Here is a 19,392-nt window from a genome sequence, read left to right on the forward strand (position 1 = left end):
CTGCGGCCGCCCCTGCTGCAGCCTGCCCATCGGGCCTATCGATTGGGGCTGCGGCGACCACCCTTTGCCGGGCCTGCTAGGGCCTGTCTCTGGCAGCCTACCTGACATTCAGACCAGCCACCAACTAGCACCATAGCACCTGCAGCAGAGGAGGAAGGCCCCTCCGGGAGCATCGTATGGCAGGTTTGCAGCAGGCCTGAGGGGGAGGGTAGTAGTGGTTGGGGGGCATTTAAATGGGTGCCCACCCACCCCTGTGGGTTTGGAAGGGCCTTTGGGGCTGGCATTCTGCAAAATTCCGGCCCTCTCTCAAGCCTTGCTTGGCTTTGCCCGTGGCCACCTTCCGGCCTAGATACTGCGGCGTACTGCCCCCCCCCCCACCCCACGGGGATATAATCCTTGGGTTTTTAAGGCTTGAAAAGTTCTATCTTTTGAAAGGATAATGGGCGGGGGGGATGAACTGAAGCAAGAGGGGATTTAACAAAAACAGAATGGAATTGAATATGTAGAGCAAATTGTATTAAATGCACTAGGTCCTTTGAAATTGGAGCAGGGAGCAATCATTTAAAATGGTGGACTGGAAGGCCAGGTTGTAGCAATAACATAGTATATGTTGGGAGGCCAGGCCATGTCTACTGCTCTATTAAAAATCTCTCTGTCTGTATAGACAGAGAGATGTGTGATAGGGTGTTATACTTACTGCATTCGGGTACTATGTTCATTTCCCAGTAATAGAGTAAAAATGACCCTGTTTTATTTGCTAGGCACTCTGTTCCCTGCCGGGTAGTGGTGCTCTCTTCCTGAGTGGCAGTGGTTGGTGTGCTGAATTGTGTCTGGGAAGACCCGAGTTCGAGTTCCCAATCTGCAAGATACTAGTTGGGTGACTCTGGGTCAGTCACTTCTCTCTCAGCCTAGTCTGCTGCAGAGGGCTGCGGTGATGAGGAACTCGCAGGTGCATGGTGCACCACTCTCGGCTCCTTGGAGGAAGAGTGGGATATCAATGCAAAAATAATATAATTACAATAATAATATAAGTTAACCGCCAGGCCTTGATAATGACCAACTGATTAATCACTGTTAAAATGCATCCATAGTATTAGATGGCCTATCTGAGGGGTGCTGAACTTCAATACCTTTCTTGCAAATTTAACCTTGGCACGAGTTAAATGTACCCAGACTGAGACCTGAGTTCAAATCCCCACTCAGCCTTGTTTCTTGCTGGGTGACTGCGGGCCAGACTCCTGGCCAGTCACTCTTCTCAAATGCTTGGAATAAATGCTCTCCTCCATGAGAATATCCATCAGGCTGGGGTACTAGCTGGGAGAACCAGTGTAGTGCAGTGGTTAGAGTGCTGGACTAGGGGTGGGGCATGAATGTTAGAATAAATAATAGCAATAATAATAAAGGAGTTGGCAGCCAGACCTTGATAACGAACCTTGGATAAATTGCTGTTAAATGCATGCATAGTAATATAAGCCGGTGTGGTGTAGTGGTTAGAGTGCTGGACTAGGACCGAGTTCGGGTCCCTACTCGGCCGCAATGCTGGTTGGGTGACTCTGGGCCAGGTGACTCGCTGGGCCTAGGTGACTCACTGCTCTCTCAACCTGGCCTCCTTCGCTGGGTTGTGGTGAAAGAGAATCTTGAGTGTGTGGTCCACCGCCCCGGGTTCGCCCAGGTTTCTTTGAGGAAGGACGGATATAAATGTAAGAATAGCAATAATAATAGTATTAGATTGCCTATCTGAGGGATGCTGATTTGCAGCGCCTTTCCTGCAAATTTAATCTTTTCGGGAGTTGTAGTTGCCCAGAGTGGGACCTGAGTTCAAATCCCCATTCAGCCATGGTTCTTATTGGGTGAATGCAGGCCAGTCTCTTCTCTGGGTGCAACTCGCCCGCAGGGTTGTTGTGTGGCTGGCCCTGGGTTGCAGGGCTGCAACGCTGTTTTTGCGATTTAGTCTTGGCATCAGTTAAATGCACGCAGACCTGGCATCAGTTAAATGTACACAGACTGAGACCCGAGTTCAAATCCCCATTCAGCCATGTATTCTTACTGGGTGACTGCGGGCCAGTCTTTCTCTGGGTTCAACCCACTCCGCAGGGCTGTTGTGTGCTGGCCCATGGAGGCTGGGCTGTAACACCATTCTTACTGCAACACCTTTCTTGTGATTTAGTCCTAACATCTGTTAAATGCACCAGGACTGAGACCTGAGTTCAAATCCCCACTTAGTCGTGGTTCTTACTGGATGACTGTGAGCCAGTCATTTTTCTTACCGGCTCCTCAGGGCTGCTGGGTGGCTTGCCCCTTGGCTGGCAGGGTCTCCCCTGGTTGCATGCAGGTGGGGGGACCTGATGGACGAGACCTGAGTTTGATTCCTCATTCAGCCATGATTCTGGCTTGGTGACGCCTGTCCAGTCACCCCTCTCGCGGCCTAACCTGCCCCATGGGGTTGTTGGGAGGAAGAACCAAGTTGTGTAGTGGACCCTTTGGGCACCCGGGGGGAAGGGCAGAATACAACAGGTTAAGACAAAAATAAATAAATAAATATTGGGGAGTAACAGCTGCCATTCTTGCTGGATCACTCCTCTCACAGCCTAAACCTGCCCCACAGGGCAGCTGGGGGGAGGAACCAAGTAGTGTAGTGCACCCTTCAGGGCTCCCAGGAGGAAAAACAGGATATAACATGTTAAGACAATAATAATAATAATAATAATACATAAACAAGGATTGAGGATGATAATAATTCAACATGATGCAGTTGCACATGTAATATTTTTCAGATCCCCACTCTACGGGCTCGACCCTCTATTGCCAGGCAACTCAGCGACATGGCATATAACACTGAATGGCCCGGGGCGCGGGTCTCAGCAACATGCTGGAGAATGCACAGTGGTCTGGGATGCGGGTCTCAGCCATGTGGCCTTGAACGTGGAATGGAACCCTAACCCTAACCTAGACAGCCAGCCAGGATTCTTGCTGTCTCAGCAGACCATATAGGACCTGGAGGAGGTGCTGGCATGGTGCCTGGAGATGGTTGTATTCTTGTCTGACATCCCTCAGCGTAGAGTATGGGAGGGGGGGCACGTTAGCAGAAAAAGATCATAGGGCTAGATGGAGAGTTAACGCAGCGATGACACGCTTTCTGGCCACTGGGGGGGCGGTTGCATACTGCACGATGACATACCTTGTTGCAGTCCGCACTCTACAGGGGTGATGGGGTACACCTTTCACCCGAGGGGATGTGGCTACTCATTGATGACTGAGGCTGGGATTGGCAGTGGTCCTGAAGGGCCTGTGTTAAGCTAGGCTAACGCCCGCTGTGGCAGGTACAGTGCGGGTAAAAACTGGGAAATAATTGGTGCAGCACCTTAGGTAAGCTTTTGGGCTTCAACTAGGAGGCGCTGATCCCCTGAGGCTTGACAGATCGGGGATGCATCTCAACTCCTATCCCGCTCTAGGCGGCTTCCTTCCGTATGGCTGGACAGCATCGGAGGGATAGTGCCGACAGCAGGGACCTGACATTAGGTCGGCTGAGAAGGGCGTTCCCACTTGTCAGCGGTCAAATTGCCTTGAGCCAAGGTGCCAGCGCCCTAGGCCTTAGAGTAAGGCGGCCACACGCATGGCCGACCTGTGAGTGCCCACACTGTGGGGGTGGAGTGCCAATCCCAGTTGAATGCCTTAACAAGTCCACTACAATTGGAATGTTAACAAAGATGCCAGTTTTACCAGAAGTAACTGCGTCCGTGTCTTCTTGGGTCTGGGTACAAAAAGTATTGATGCTTTTGAACTTTGGTGGTGGAGAAGACTATTGAGGATACCATGGACAGTCAGGAAAACAAACCAATGGATCATAGAACAAATCAATCCAGAGTTTTCACTGGGAGAAACTTCTCCCAGGCACAAACGACCAGGCTCAAACGATCATACTTCAGACACATTATGCAAAAACCCAGCTCTCTTTAGAAGTCCATAATTCTGGGGAAAGTTGAAGGAAAGAGAAGAGGATGCCCAGCAACAAGATGGATAGACTTGATTACGACAACAATGAACTTGATTACAACACTGAGAGACCTTAAAGGCCAAGTTGCAGACAGATCATCCTGGAGAGAATCTATCTATGTGCTCGCTAAGACTTGACACCAACTTGACGGCACTTAAATCAATCAATCACTATATCCCACAGACATGTATATACCACTGCTCTATGGAGGTCAGTACTTGAAATAAGATGTGCAAAATGGTTCATGGTCGGAATGTTCCAACAGCAAACTGGCTGTTTTGTGTCCCATGCTCAGAACAGAAGACCCTTCCAGAACAGAAGGTGCTCAGAACATCCCAACTTGAAACGGGGTCATTTCTTCGAAACAACCAGTTTGAACTGTTGATCCGACTGATAGGTCTGGGGATTTTGCGCTCCATTCTGAGTTCAGAACAGAACACAAAATCTGGTTCATGCACACCCCTACATAAGAACAGCACTGCTGGATCAGGCCCAAGATCTATCAAGTCCATCCTATTTCACAATATGGCCCACAAGATGCCTCTGAAAAACCAACAGGCAAGAGGGGAGGTTATGCCCTCTCTCTTGCTGTTGCTCACCTACAACTGGTATTTAGAGGAATCTTGCCTCTGAGGCTGGAGGTGGCCTATAAGCACCAGGCTGGTAGCTATGGATAGACCTGTCCTGCATAGGGGTGTGTACAAAATCAGCTGGAGTGGTTTGGTTCACATTCAAACCAGGCTTGACCCAGGTGCCCCAGCTCAAGTACTGGTTCATCTGATCCAACCCGTGGTTCAGCTTGAGCTCGAACCACGGTCCTTAATGGCTTGCCATAGAGAATAATGGGGATTCAAACCACCCCATTATTCCCCTAGGGGGCACCAAAATGGGTTGGGTGGTAGGGTACCATGAGTGCCACGTACCACCCAACCCCTAAAGCAATCAGGCACTCAGGTGATTTTAAAAGGAATTGTTTAGTTTATAATACTTTTGGTTTTTCTTCCATAGGGAATAAAGGGTATCAGCAGCATCCCCATTATTCCTCGTGGGTAGTGCCTAGGTGCTCCAAAGTGGATTGGGGGATAGGGCACCTTAGGTGAAAACTACCACCCAACCCCAAAAAACAATCTGGCACTATGCTGATTTTGGGGGATTTTTAATGTATTTGATTCTTCAGTGTGTTGTGACTTTTTCTCATAATGAATCCCTATGAAGAACTAACACATCAAATAATCTAAACACTGTGTTTAGACTCATTGATGTGTTTTTAGTTCATGCTGGGCCAAACAACAGAGAGGAGCAGAGCAGCACCCAGCCACTCGCTCACACAGGAGGGCAGCAGATGCAGCAGACAGAGCAGGGGGGCAGCCGCAGCCACCACCAGCAGGCCCAAAGTACACAAACCAGAAAACAGGCAATCCCAATGAGAAAAAAAGAGGGAATAAATCAAAGAAAATTTAAATCAGTGAGAGAAAGTCTCTCTCTGACTGGTGTGGTGGTTGCTGCAGATAGCTAAGCCAGGCACAGCCTTAAATTGAATTTAATTAGACTGTAAAAATTGAAAATTCCCTGGGAGGGAAGAAAAAAATCACACCAGAAAAAAATCAATACATGGATCCTGGGGGAAAAATGAATCATGAAAAAATAAGGCAGCACTAAATCCAGGAAAAAAATAAGGCAGCAAAGTAATTCCAGGAAAAAATAAAGCAGCAATGGTGAGCTGCTTAATGTTGTAATACTACTAGCAAATAGTGTATTATGTTTAGGAGACATCCCCATACAGATCACACCACTAAAACACTTTTTATCCTATGAAATTTTTTTAAACTTTTTTCCTGTGAAACTATTTTAATTGTTTTTATTGTGTTTTATATTTGATGTTTTAAATTGTGAACATCACCTACAGTCTATAAATATGATAAATAAGAAAATAAATAAAACAAAACATATCTAAGTTAAGTTGTTGTAGTTGTTATTTTTACATTTAGATCCTGCTCTTCCTCCAAGGAGCCCAGAGCACTACATACTACATACTTAAGTTCTTCTCCATAGGGATCAAGGGAAATCTTTTTACCCACATAGCAAGTTGTCTGATCCTGCTGGACAGCCTTACCTCTGAAGACACGACCATGAGGCTGGCCGCAGAGGTGAGGATGGGCTGCAGCCTTGAGGAGGCAGAAGGAGAGCAGCTGAATGGCATGGGAGTGGCCCCACTGAGCCCCAGCAGGCTGTGGCAGCTCCAGGTACCAGCCACAAAGATGGCAATGAGCATGCTAAGCCCGGAAAGGGCCAGCAGGGAGGCACGTGGAGATGACATTGACAGTGTGCCTCCCAAAGGGAAGGAGGTCCAAGCAGGAGGAGGGAAGGCATAAGCTGCAGCTGGAGGGAATGAGGAATCAAGGGGAATAAGGGGGGGTGTTGGCCCCATAATTGGGGCCGGGCAGTCCATATCATGTGGAGAGGCTTATAAAGGGCTGGCAGAGGATGAAAAGGAGGCTGGTGGCATGTACTAAGAACCTCTGGTGAGAGACCAGTTCAAGGAATGGACAGCCAGGGGTAGAGGAGGAACCGGGTGAAACTAAACCCCCTTCCCGTCTCCACTCTGAGGCCAGGTTTACAAGTGCTCCATCAGACTGAGTCAGGCTGAAAAAGAAGCGCATAAGCCGGACACAAATATCTCACCTTGGACATCTGGATAAGTTGTTATGAGCAGCAGCGCCCACTGCAAGGAAGTGGCAGTAGTGTCTGTCCCTGCAGCAAACAATTCAAGCACACACTGAGCCAAGTTGTCTTCATTGTAAGTAGAGTTGGGGTCATCCTTGGCCTGTAGTTGACAACAGGAATAGTGACATATTATTATAATAAGGAATAACAGGCATGCTGATGTTATTACTCATGGACAAATTAAAGATCAAAGAAACTGCATCTGAAAAGAAAGGAAATTGATATTGAGGCACCATTTCAACAATTTAAACAGTGAAATAGCTGCCAATGGACTGTAACCATGGATATAAGATTGTATGAAAAGTACAGCAGAACTCTGCTATTCTGGATGGGGTTACAACACTACCCTAAAAGGAACAGATATAGTCCAGGAGTACCCCTGAATCCAAGCCTCTCTCTGGTACCTCATAGGGATGTGCATGGAACCGGCTGGCCTGGTTTGGTTCGGGTCCGTACCGGCTCGATCCCAACTGGGCCAGTTTGGTCCAGTACCCCCTCAAATCCCGCCCCCCAGTTCGGTTCAGTCGGGTTCATGAACATTTTTGTTAAAAATAATAATTTTTTTTTACTCCCTTCCATCAACCTTAGTGTTGACTCCATCAACCTTAGTGTCGTTAGACATTCTGATCATCTGCCACAGAATCCAGACTTAAGCAGCATAAGTGGAGCTCAATTACAGGCTTAGGAAAACAGCATGAAATCCCATTTAAACCAGGATTGATTCTCCAGAGCAAGCGAATCCAGCGCACGGCGGAGCAGAAATCATTCAAGCACGCTTCGAATCTCACCGACCAATTTCATGCTCTGAACTGGAAGAGCGCAAACATGTGTTCCTACTGTGGTCAATCGTTGCATGTGGGGAATATGGTGAGATTGTGAAAACTGGAAGCTTTACTGCCTGTAAAGCAGGCAAAGAAAGAAAACCTCAGACAAACTAGAGCTGCCAGATCAAAATATACAAAACTGAAAAACACTCTGAAACAGCAAATAAGGGATTTATTTGCTATAAACAGAGGGCAGAAGCCAGTCTTAACAGAAACCTAACATTTACACAGTTGAAATCCAATAACACTGTTTCCAAAATCGCTACGCATTCTCTTGGTTTTTCAGGGATGCTTCCATGCTATACTGAAAGCAAGTACAAATGGATTATTTTGGAAACTCGCCCTACCAAAAGGGGCAACTAGGGGCGGCCAGGGTAGTGATTCTAGGGAGCCAAGATCGTTCTCCCTAGTACCTCAGATTGAGGCAGTGACCAGGAGTGCTTTTAATCACCTTTGGATGATACATCGATTGTATCTGCTTCTCGAAGAGCATGACCTTAATGCAGTGATGCACAAGCTGGTGATCATTATATCTGGCTGCAATCCATCTTATGTAGGATTGCCTTTTTATGTAGTAAGAAACTTCAGTTTGTGCAAAATTTGGCAGCCAGATTGGTTTCTGGGACATCACCCCTGTTTAAAAAACAATGTACTAGCCACCAATACCTTTCCAGGTGAGATACACACAAGACCTTGATAGATAGATAGATAGATTAATTTATTGATTAAGTGCCATCAAGTCGGTATCAACTCTTAGCAACCACATAGATAGATTTTCTCCAGGATGATCTGTCGTCAACTTGGCCTTTAAGGTCTCTCAGTGGTGCATTCATTGCTGTCGTAATCGAGTCCATCTACCTTGCTGCTGGTCATCCTCTTCTTCTCTTTCCTTCAACATTCTCTAGCATTATAGACTTCTCAAGGGAGCTGGGTCTTCGCATAATGTGTCCAAAGTATAATAATTTGACAACACCTATTCCCAACTATATCAATTCACCTAAAGTAAATGCTTAATCACTAGCTCCTATCAGGGGATAGCCCACAGGAGCTGGGTGGTATCTGGTTCAGCAAACATAATCCCTTAAATTGTGAGGGTGTAAATCTTTCTGATAACCAGAAGGGGACAGAGAAGCACTAGGAAAAGAACAGGTAGAAAGGATAGGGGGCCACTTTGTCAAAATAATATTTTTTTAAAATGTCAAAGTGAGGCAATGGGAAGGGGTTTACTTCCCAGCACTCCTGTGCACACCTTCCAAGATGATTCTGGGGTGCAAAAATAAATCAGTTTCCCTTAAAGAAACCTCCTTCCCTGCTGGTACTCAACAATGTGCAGCACTGCATAGTGAGAATAGTTGTCTCCTGAGTTCATGGTGAAGCTTGTGAGCACACATCAGGAACAACAAAACTCAGTAGCCCAGGGTTTGAGGGTGGTTCGCATCCTACATGCACTACACAACCACCTGCTCTGGGCCACCCCTGGTGACCCCCAAGTGGAGTTATAGGGCTGCTGAGAATGCCATCATTCCCTATGGGGAAAACGCTTAAAGATGTGTAAACTTTAAAAATCAATTAAAAACCAGCCCTTTGCCCAATTCTTTGAAATAGTTCTGGTAGCTTCCTTGCCCCCAGTGGGCACTACCACCCACCCCACCTGACTCTGGGACACCCCAGTCCCCCCCAATGTGAAGCTATACATTTGCTGGAATCCTAATTATTCCCTAAGGAGAATTCAAGAATACTTTAAAAATTCACCAATAATCGGAGTCTGATTGCCCTGGGGTTTGGTGGGTGGTAGGCACCCCTAGGTGCCTACCACCCACCCCACTTTGGTGCCCCTAGGTACTCCACAATAGGTAATAATGGCCTGGTTCAAGTCCCATTATGCCATATGAGAAAAATAATTAAAATATTTCAAAAATCCATATAAAAAATCGTAGGAGGGTCTGATTGCTTCAGGGTTTGGGTGGTAGTTGGTGCCCATGGGTGCTCCACAATAGGGAATAATGGGCTGGTTTGAGTCCCATTATACCCTATGAGAAAAAATAAAAATATTTCAAAAATTCATTAAAAAATCATACAAGTGTCCAATTGCTTTGGGGGTTGGGTGGTAGGCACCCATGGGTGCCAACTACCACCTGTCAGCAATCTGGCCACCCAGAAGGGAAATCCAGGAAGATAGTTCACAATACAAACTGGGCTGCAGAAGCGAAACATGGCTCGGGAATAGTTCTCTCTATCTGGCTTGGGCTGAAAGCTGTTGACACGAGGGTTGACAAATGTTGTCTTCCAGCAGCTAACCAAAAGCTGTTGACGTGCTTTATAGTCCAAGCTGATAACTCTCAGCTGGCAGGGATTCAAGGCTTATCAGCACTCTGCAAGAGGAGTTTACTTCTCCTGATAGCTTCCAGCTGTGTTCTTCATCTTGTGACATGTCTCTGTTGTGGAGTCAGTGGGGGTTGCCTGCACAGCATATCTTCTGATTTGTCTGTCACTGTCTCTGCTGCTTCAAACTGCTGTGCCTGCTCTGAAACATCAGCCTGACCTGCCTCAGCCGTCTCTTGGGAACTGACAACTGGGCTCTGCCCCTCAGACACCCCTGCATCGGCTGAAAGGCTGTCAGCTTCCCCTTCCTCCTTGCTATCTGAGAGCGAGGGTGTGACACTACCCCACCCACTTTGGGAGGTTAAACCAGTTCCAACCTTCGAACTGAACTGGGGGTTTGAGCAAAACCAAAACCAACCCCCCCCCCCGCTCCTGGTTCAAACCCGGTTTGAATTTGAACCAAATCGGGCAAGCCGGTTTTGTGCACATCCCTAGGATCTTGGGGTCGTGGTGGACAACTCATTGAAAGTGTCAACTCAGTGTGTGGCAGTTGTGAAAAAGGCAAATTCCATGCTAGGGATTATTGGGAAGGGGATTAAAAACAAAAATGCTAATATTTTAATGCCCTTATACAAATATATGGTGTGTCCACATTTGGAGAATTACATACAGTTCTGGTCACCATATCGTAAGGAGGACATTATAGAACTGGAAAAGGTCCAGAAGGCAGCAACCAAGATGATCAGGGGCCTAAAGCACCTTGGGCTGTTTAATTTTTTTTAAATGATACTAAGGGGAGACATGACAGAGGTCTATAAAATTATGCATAGTGTGGAGAGAGTGAAGAAACAGACATTTTTCTTCCTCTCTCACAACACTAGAACCAGGTGTTGGAAGAAATTCACCATTTCTGCATATATGCCATTTCTGCTTAAGCAGCTAAAGACAATAATTAGTTTCCAGCTAAAAAGCATAATTAGTTTCAATTAGTACTTTCTAGCAAGAGCAGATGATGTTTTTCTGCTAGGCAAAACCCACTTCTCTCCTTGAAGAGAACCAATACAATCTGGAAGGAATGTCTGTTCGGGAGGAGTAGGAGCAGCTCACAAGCCCAATCTCTTGGAGAGAGGGGGGCTGGGGAAAATCACACTTAGGAGCACATTTTGGGACTTTTGGAGTTAATAATTGCTTGTGTCTAGTATACAGTGCACAAGTGTGTAATGTACTGTTATCTCAATATAAAAGAGACGTAGAAACTGCTAGAGTGCGCACAGAGGCGTAACTAGGGAAAACGGTGCCTGGGGCAAGCACTGAAATCGCGCCCCCCCGCCGCGTCCCCCCCGCCGCCACCCCAACATACATCTGACTGACACACATGTTTCAGAAAACTTTAAATTAAAAATTTTAAAAATTACAAAAATTACCAAAAATTTCAAAATGCATTACATACTTAGGTTTTTCCTCACAACAACCCTGTGAAGTTGGCTTGTATCTCAAACATCAGAATTATGATGCAATGATGATTATTATGATTATGATGCCCCTCCCTCACACCCTGGTTCTGTTCCTGACTTTCCCTTGTGAGTGACTGTATTTTAACAAAACGAAAACCAAGGACTCCAAAGTAATTCGAGGGACTAGGGTGATAGTGCTAAAGACTCCTTATTCTCCCGCTGTTAAATAAAGACTCCCCTTTTCCAAAACCATGCGCTATTTACACCAGAAAAGGTTTCAAATGGAGGGGGAAGCATTTATGCATTTATGCTTTATTTTATGTTACGATTTCAAAGTTAGAAAAACTATAAAAGGGCCATTTTAGAGAAGATATGCACTGCCTTAGTTGCAAATCCTGCTTTTTTTAGATTCCCTGCAATTGAATAAAGCGATAATATACACCTTTGCTATTTAAATTGGTTGGAGAGTATTTATGACAATAAAAAATGAAATGGCATTTCAGATGCAACATTGGTTGCCTAAGACCACTCAGATTTAACTAATCTTCATCACATTGACAAAAAGAGCAATTAAAATTAAAATCCATGACTAAAACCAAACCACTTTGGGGTTGTTTTTAATGAAAGGTGGTATATAAATTTAAAAATAAATGTTTAGAAGTATATACTTTCACCCCCTGCCCAACCTACAATTAATTCCAGCTTATTTTCAAAGGGCTTCAAGTTTTATTTACAAATTGCTTGGCAGCACCAATGTTTAAGTAATCGCTAATTGCTCCTAATGATAGTTTTACTTATTGTTAAATTTATATACCACCTTTCATTAAAACATTCTCTGTTCATCTGATTTTCAGTCTGGTTAATTAAATCGGTGGAGGTTTAGACTTTCCTGATGGGCTGAAATAGCTAATCCATTTTGATGATGACATATAATTAAATTAGCTTGCATTACATAGTGAAAAAGTCCAGGAAGGGAGAGATGGGGGGATGTGGAACCCAAGGTTCCACATCCCCCCCATCTCCCCCTCCCTGAACCTTTTCAGTTAAAACGTGGTTAGATTATAGGGGAGGAAGGACTTGAATGAGCAAAAACGGGAACTGGTTCGGGCATTCAGGAAGTTGTTCAGAAGAGGGAGTTGTTCAGGAAGTTTGCTCTGGTGCGTGTCCTCCTCTCGACGCTTGCGCGACTGGTGGCGGGGCGGCGGGGCGCGCCGGGGAGTGAGAGTCAGAGACTTGGACTACGAAGACGCCGCAGCGCCCAGTGCTGGATGAGCAATGCCAATGGGGGGGGCGGCGCCAGGACCGGGGGAGGGGGACTGCTCTGCAAAAAAAATATTAAAAAAATAATAAAAAAAAATTTTCCGGCAAATCGGCGGGGGCACTTTTTGGCGCCCCCTGCCAAGTGGCGTCCGGGGCACGTGCCCCCCTGCCCCCCTATAATTACGCCTATGAGCGCGCAGCCGCACCCAGTGAGCTTTGATTGCTAGCAAACTTTAATAAAGCTCTCTTTGAAAGTGTGATACTGGTGCCTGGAGTAACTTACCTAACCAAGAAAACGAACCCAGGGAGAATCCCTGACTTCTAACACAGGGGTCATCCCATGAAGCTGATTGCCAGGAAATTTAGGACTGACCAAACGAGTGCTTATTCACACACCACACAATTCATTTATGGGAATTCTCTGCCACATGCTTTCCTCATAAACAAAAAACAATCTTATGTTTATTTAACTAAGCTTTATTCAGAAACAGTTTATTTATTTAGTTTATTTAACTAAACTTTATTCAGAAGACAGAGGGAACAGCTTGGGTGGGGCATTGACTGTGGTGTCTTTGCTTCTTCCCCTCCTTTCCTCAGGTGTATAACATCATCTCCTTGGGCTGTTGCTGTGCTGGGGCTTTTGCTGCTATATAGGGCTGGCTGGCCCAAGGGCCTGGGGGAAGAAGACAGAGGGAACAGCTTGGGTGGGGCATTGACTGTGGTGTCTTTCCTTCTGCCCTGAAGATCCGTCTTCCCACAATTAAGAAGCCAGCAGAAGATTACGCAAGTCTGGTTCTGGTTTTTATTAAGCCAAGAAGCCATGGTGGGTTAGTCTGGGGAGATGTGTCTGGGAGAGCGAAAAACTGGGTATGGAGTGGGGGCAGCAATATCACGGGTAGCGGACAGAGGGAGGTATGGCGGTGGGAGTTGGGCAGGCCGTTACATGGGAAACCGGTCCAGACAATTGAGGCCTGTTCCTTTTTCCGGCCCTTCTCCCAACCCTCTGACCCCAGGGAGCTCTGAGAACACTCCCTTGAGGATTAGGGTGCTGCTGCTGAATGCCAGGTCAGTTAATACAAAAACCTCTCTCATCCACAATTTGATTGTGGATGAGCGTGCTGACCTGGTATGTGTGACGGAGACCTGGTTGGCTGCGCTGGGTGGGGTTGGTCTCTTTCAGCTCTGCCCTCCAGGTTTCCAGATCATGCAACAGCCCCGCCTCGAGGGTCGGGGAGGAAGCGTTGCAGTCATCTTTTGAGAGACTCTCCCCGTTTCCAGGTGCCTGGTCAGGCAATCTCAGAATTTCGAGTGTTTGTCCTTGAGGGTGGGCCTCCGAGATAGCTTGGGATTCTGCTGGTGTACTGACCACCCCGCTGCACTTCAGTCTTCCTACCTGAGCTGGGGCGGGGGGTGGTCTCGGAGGTGGCCTTGGGTTCCCCCAGGCTTATTGTTTTGGGGGATTTCATTGTCCACATTGAGGCCCCCCTAGTGGGTGCGGCTCAGGATTTCATGGCTTCCATGGCAACCATGGGCCTGTCTCAATTGGTATCGGGCCCTACCCATGTGGCGGGACACACTCTAGATCTGGTTTTTGCAGACCGGGAAATAAATGATCTGGAGGTGGGGAAATTTAAGACCACTCCTTTGTCATGAATAGATCATCATCTGGTGGGGTTTAGTCTGACTGCTCCGTCTGCCCTCTGCAGGGGTGGTGGGCCGATTAGGATGGTCCGCCCCCGGAGGCTTATGGATCCGCTTGGATTCCAGATGGCCCTTGGGGAGTTTCCAGTGTCCAGAGCTAGTGACCCTGTCGAGGCCCTGGTTGACCTCTGGAATGGAGAGATGGCCCGGGCTGTTGACACGGTTGCTCGTAAACGACCTCTCCAGCTTGGTGGAGCCCGATCTGCTCCTTGGTTTTCCTCGGAGCTTAGGGCGATGAAGCAACTTGGTTGACTGCTGGAACGACGCTGGAGGAAGAGTCATCAAGAATCTGACCGAACATGGGCTAGAGCCCATTTTAGGGACTATGATGTGGCGGTGGGGGCGGCGAAGAAATGTTTTTTCTCCGCCTCCATTGCGTCTGTTCAGTGCAGACAAACAGAGCTGTTTCGTGTGGTAAAAACCTTGCTCCACACATCCCCCCAGACAATGGGGGAGGGGTCATCTACAGCTCTTTGTGATCAGTTTGCCTGTCGCTTTGCAGATAAAGTCACTTGCTTCCGTGCTGACCTGGACTTCAGAGTTTTGGCAGTTCCGGAAGACGTGCCTCTGGTACCATCTGGTTCCGTTGTGTTGGATTCTTTTTAGTTGGTATGGCCTGAGGATGTGGACAAGATCCTGGGCAGTGTGCGGGCAACTTCGTGCACACTTGACCCTTGCCCTTCATGGCTAATAAAAGCTGCCAGGGAGGGGACAGGCAAGATGGCTGGAGATGATCGTTAATACTTCATTAAGGGAGGGCAGGATGCCATCATGCCTCACGGAGGCGGTGGTAAGACCTCTACTAAAAAAATCCCTCCCTTAATTCCTCCAACCTGGATAACTATAGACCTGTGTCTAACCTTCCCTTTTGGGGCAAGGTGATGGAGCGTGTGGTGACGTCCCAGCTGCAGAGGATCTTGGATGATAGAGATTATCTGGACCCTTTTCAATCTGGCTTCCGCCCCGGGTATGGGACTGAGACTGTCTTGGTCGCTCTAGTGGATGACCTATGCTGGGAACTAGACAGGGGGAGTGCGTCCCTGTTGATTCTGTGGGACCTCTCGGCGGCGTTCGATACCATCGACCATGGTATCCTTCTGGGCCGCCTCTCGAGTGTGGGAATCGGAGGCACTGCATTGCAGTGGTTCCGGTCCTTTCTTGGGGGGAGGGTCCAGAAGGTGGTGCTGGGGGACTACTGCTCGGCCCCGTGGCTGTTGGCCTGTGGGGTCCCGCAGGGATCGGTCTTGTCCCCCATGCTGTTGAACATCTACATGAAGCCGCTGGGAGAGGTCATCCGGGGACTTGGACTAAGTTGTCAGCAATATGCGGATGACACTCAGCTCTATCTCTCCTTGTCATCTGATCCTAGGGAGGCGGCGGATGTCCTGAATCGGAGGCTGGAGGCCGTGATGGGTTGGATGTGGGCTAACAAACTGAAATTGAATCCGGATAAGACGAAGGTACTGTTGGTCAGTAGGAGAGCCAATAGGGATGAGGAGATTCTACCGGTTCTGGATGGGGTTATTATTTATTTATTTATTATTTATTATTAAAACTTTTATACCAGACTTCGAAAAGGCTCAGGGCGGTTTACATTAAAACCGCCTTGAAGGAGCAAGTACGCAGCTTGGTTGCACTCCCCTTGAAGGAGCAAGTACGCAGCTTGGGGGTACTACTGGACCCGGCTCTGCTTTTGGAAGCTCAGGTGGAGGCGGTGGCTGGGGGTGCCTTTGCACGGCTTCGGCTGGTGCGCCAGCTGCGTCCCTTTCTCAAGAAGGCAGATCTGGCCACAGTTACCCATGCCTTAGTCACGTCGCGGCTGGATTACTGTAACGCGCTCTACGTGGGGCTGCCCTTGAAGAATATCCGGAAACTTCAGCTAGTGCAAAACGCGGCAGCGAGGGTTTTATCCGGAGCTGCCTGTTGGGAACATATCACCCCCATTTTGAAAGAGCTGCACTGGCTGCCGGTTCATTTCCGGGTCCAATTCAAGGTTCTGGTTTTGACCTTTAAAGCCCTAAACGGTTTGGGCCCGGGGTATTTGAGGGACCGCCTGCTCCCAAGGGTTGCTGCCCGCTTGACGAGGACATCTGAGGGGGCCCTGCTCCAGGTGCTGACAATGAGGGAGGCCCGGCTGTCGTGCACTCAGGACAGGGCCTTCTCTGTTGCTGCTCCTAGACTCTGGAATGCTCTCCCAGTGGCCATTCGTTCCTCGGACTCCATCACGGGTTTTAGACAGCTTGTAAAGACTTGGCTTTTTACCCAGGCTTTTACATAATTGTTTTTACTGCAGCTTCAGTGTGTTTTTATCTGTTGTATTGTTTTTATGGCTGTTTTTATATGTTTTTAGCTTGATGTTTTTTAATTGCTTTTTTATTATATGTTTTAATTTTTGTAAACCGCCTTGGTGTTGTTTTTTAACGAAAGGCGGTATAGAAATATAAAAACAAACAAACAAACAAACAAACAACTCCATTTTTCTCCTTCTCCTTTCCCTTTCCCTTCTGACTCCACCCCCTCCCCACAATCTCTGCAGGAGCCCCACTGGGAAAAACTTCTAATCAACAAAACATAGAAGATTGCTAGCTAGAATGCAATAATAAATTCATGTGGGATAGGTCTGTCAATGCATGGCTACTCATCCAGGCATGAGGCTGTTATGGAGCATGTAAGGACGATTGCTCCTCAGCCGCCAGTACTCATAGGGCTTCTGGGGGCCACCAGAGACTCTCTTCCTGCCCTCACCTGCAACTGCCTGCATTTTAACTTGTTTTTCTTGCTACTGCTCTGTAGGGATGTGCGAACCGGTTTGGATCTGAACCGGTTTGGATCCGAACCGGTTCTGGTTCGGAGGTTCAGATCCGAACCGAACCACCCCCGTTTCAGTTCGGATTCGAACTGAACCAGGGGTGGTTCATTTTGAACTGGTTCGGACTGGTTTGGACCCCTGAAAATTGGGAGCATGGTAGCTGGCACCCAGGGGTACCTGTCACCCAGACCCCAAAGCAATCGGACACTCGTACGGTTTTTTATGAATTTTTGAAAATTATTTATATTTTTTTCTCATAGGATATAATGGGACTCGAACCAGGCCATTATTACTTATTGTGGAGCACCCATGGGTGCCAACAACCATCAAACCCTGAAGCAATCAGACACCCCTATGATTTATTATGAATATTTGAAATATTTTTAATTATTTTTCACATAGAGTATAATGGGACCCAAACCAGTCCATATCCCCTATTGTGGAGCACCTAGGGGCACAAAAGCGGGGTGGGTGGTAGACGGACAGGGGTTCCTACCACCCAAAAAATCCCAAGGCAATTGGACACTCCTCTGATTATTGGTGAATTGTGAATTGGTGAATGGATAAGGTGAATGGATATTGGTGAATGGATAAGTCCTAGAGATTCCCAACCCTGAGAAACTCGGAGCTGAAATAACTATTTTTTTGGGGGGGGGTCCCTCAATTCCTTTTTTGGGGTGGGGCTCCTTCAATCTATTAACTTAGGTGTCCAGTAGGGGTGTGTCCGAACTGGTCCGGAGGCCATTCTAAAGAATGGCCGAACTGCCGGACCGGTTCGGACCTGGCTGGTCCAGGTCCGGGTGGGGGGTATTTCTTTAAGGGCGGGAGGGCTTGCTTACCCCTCCTGCTTCTTTGCCCCCTCCAGCGCCCGTATTCCACAGAGTAACGGGCGCTGGAAACCAGCCGCCCCCCCGCCGCAAGCAGATTAAGCCCAAAACTAACACTGCCGCCGCCGCCGCCGCCAGCCCTCCCTCCCTCCCAGCCACCCGCCCGAGTCCTCACCCATGCTGCTGGCAACAAATTCGGTAGCTCCTCTCTTTGTTGCCAGCAGCATGGGTGAGGACTCGGGCGGGCGGGCGGCTGGGAGGGAGGGAGGGCTGGCCGGCGATGGTGGCAGTGTTAGTTTTGGGCTTAATCTGCTCGCGGCGGGGGGGGGGGCGGGGGGGGCACGGCTGGTTTCCAGCGCCCCGTTACTCTGTGGAATACGGGCGCTGGAGGGGACAAAGAGGCAGGAGGGGTAAGTAAGCCCTCCCCGCCCTAAAAGGAAGGCCCCCCTTCGGTGCCAGTCCGGATTGCTCTGGACCGTGTACATCCCTAGTGTCCAGAGTCCCCTTTGCAGTCAGATCTCCAACCATGCCCTACAGTGCGAGCATTGCTGCAAGACAGGTAGATATAGCCCCTTTTTGCAATTCCCCACAGTTTCTTTCCTTCTCCTTCTGTATATTTTTCTATCTTTTACTCCACTTTTACAGCAGAGCCCCAGCCAGGTACCCTTTTTTATTTGTCTGCCCATGAACACAAGAATTGGTAGTGTTTTTTCACCATTTGGACAGAAGCCAATCACTGTTTTCTTCCTTCCTGATACATGGAGCATAGTGGAGATGTATTCCAATTATTCTAGAAATTCCATCCTCACTACTAACCACATAAGTTGTAGTGACCAACACAGGAGAGCACCCTCTCACACACTCCATCTCTCAAAACCTAAACTTACCACTCACATTTCAAACAGCATGTAGCCTCTGCCTATTTAAGTTACCCATTCTTAACAAAAGCAGCTGCATTGCATTAATGTGTTTTAAGAACATAAGAAAAGCCCTGCTGGACAGGGGTGAACCAAGGTAAATTGGGCACCTGGACTGCCCAGCCATGAGGCCACACCGTGCGCGAGGCCCACCCCCAAACCTCCTTTGGGGGGAGCACCCTAACAAAGCTCTGCTTTTTCAAATTATCTTACCATGGCCAAGGGGTGGCTATGGCGAGGGAGTGAAGTAGTACTTTTCCCTTCTCCTCCCTTGCCCAGAGGCAGTGGAGTGGGAGCAGGAGATATTCTAGCCCCATTTGTTCGGGCCAGCATCTTGAAGCAACTGTGAGGCACGCCTGCACAGTTGTGATGGTCGCAAGCCAGTGACATCACAGGATTGCAACGATCTCTAAACTGCAGGCGCACCTCACAGTTAGGGATGTGCGAACCGGTTCGGATCCGAACCGGTTTGGATCTGAACCGGTTCTGGTTAGGAGATTCGGATCCAAACCGAACCTCCTGGGGGTGGTTCGTTTTGAACCGGTTTGGACTGGTTCTGA

At 48.0% G+C, this 19,392-nt stretch overlaps 1 protein-coding gene across 3 annotated transcripts in view; it reads right to left on the reverse strand.

Annotated features, from left to right (window-relative positions):
* The window catches only part of LOC128350406 (cytochrome P450 2J4-like), a 93,777-nt gene that overhangs the window by 25,417 nt on the left and 48,968 nt on the right, over positions 1-19,392 (reverse strand). For all 3 annotated transcript variants that reach the window (XM_053308674.1, XM_053308675.1, XM_053308676.1), the window contains one exon: positions 6,677-6,818. In XM_053308674.1, coding sequence (XP_053164649.1) covers positions 6,677-6,818 — 142 coding nt within the window. The remainder of the gene's footprint in view (positions 1-6,676; positions 6,819-19,392) is intronic.

This window comes from Hemicordylus capensis, chromosome 3 (assembly GCF_027244095.1).
Source record: "Hemicordylus capensis ecotype Gifberg chromosome 3, rHemCap1.1.pri, whole genome shotgun sequence".
NCBI lineage: Eukaryota > Metazoa > Chordata > Lepidosauria > Squamata > Cordylidae > Hemicordylus > Hemicordylus capensis.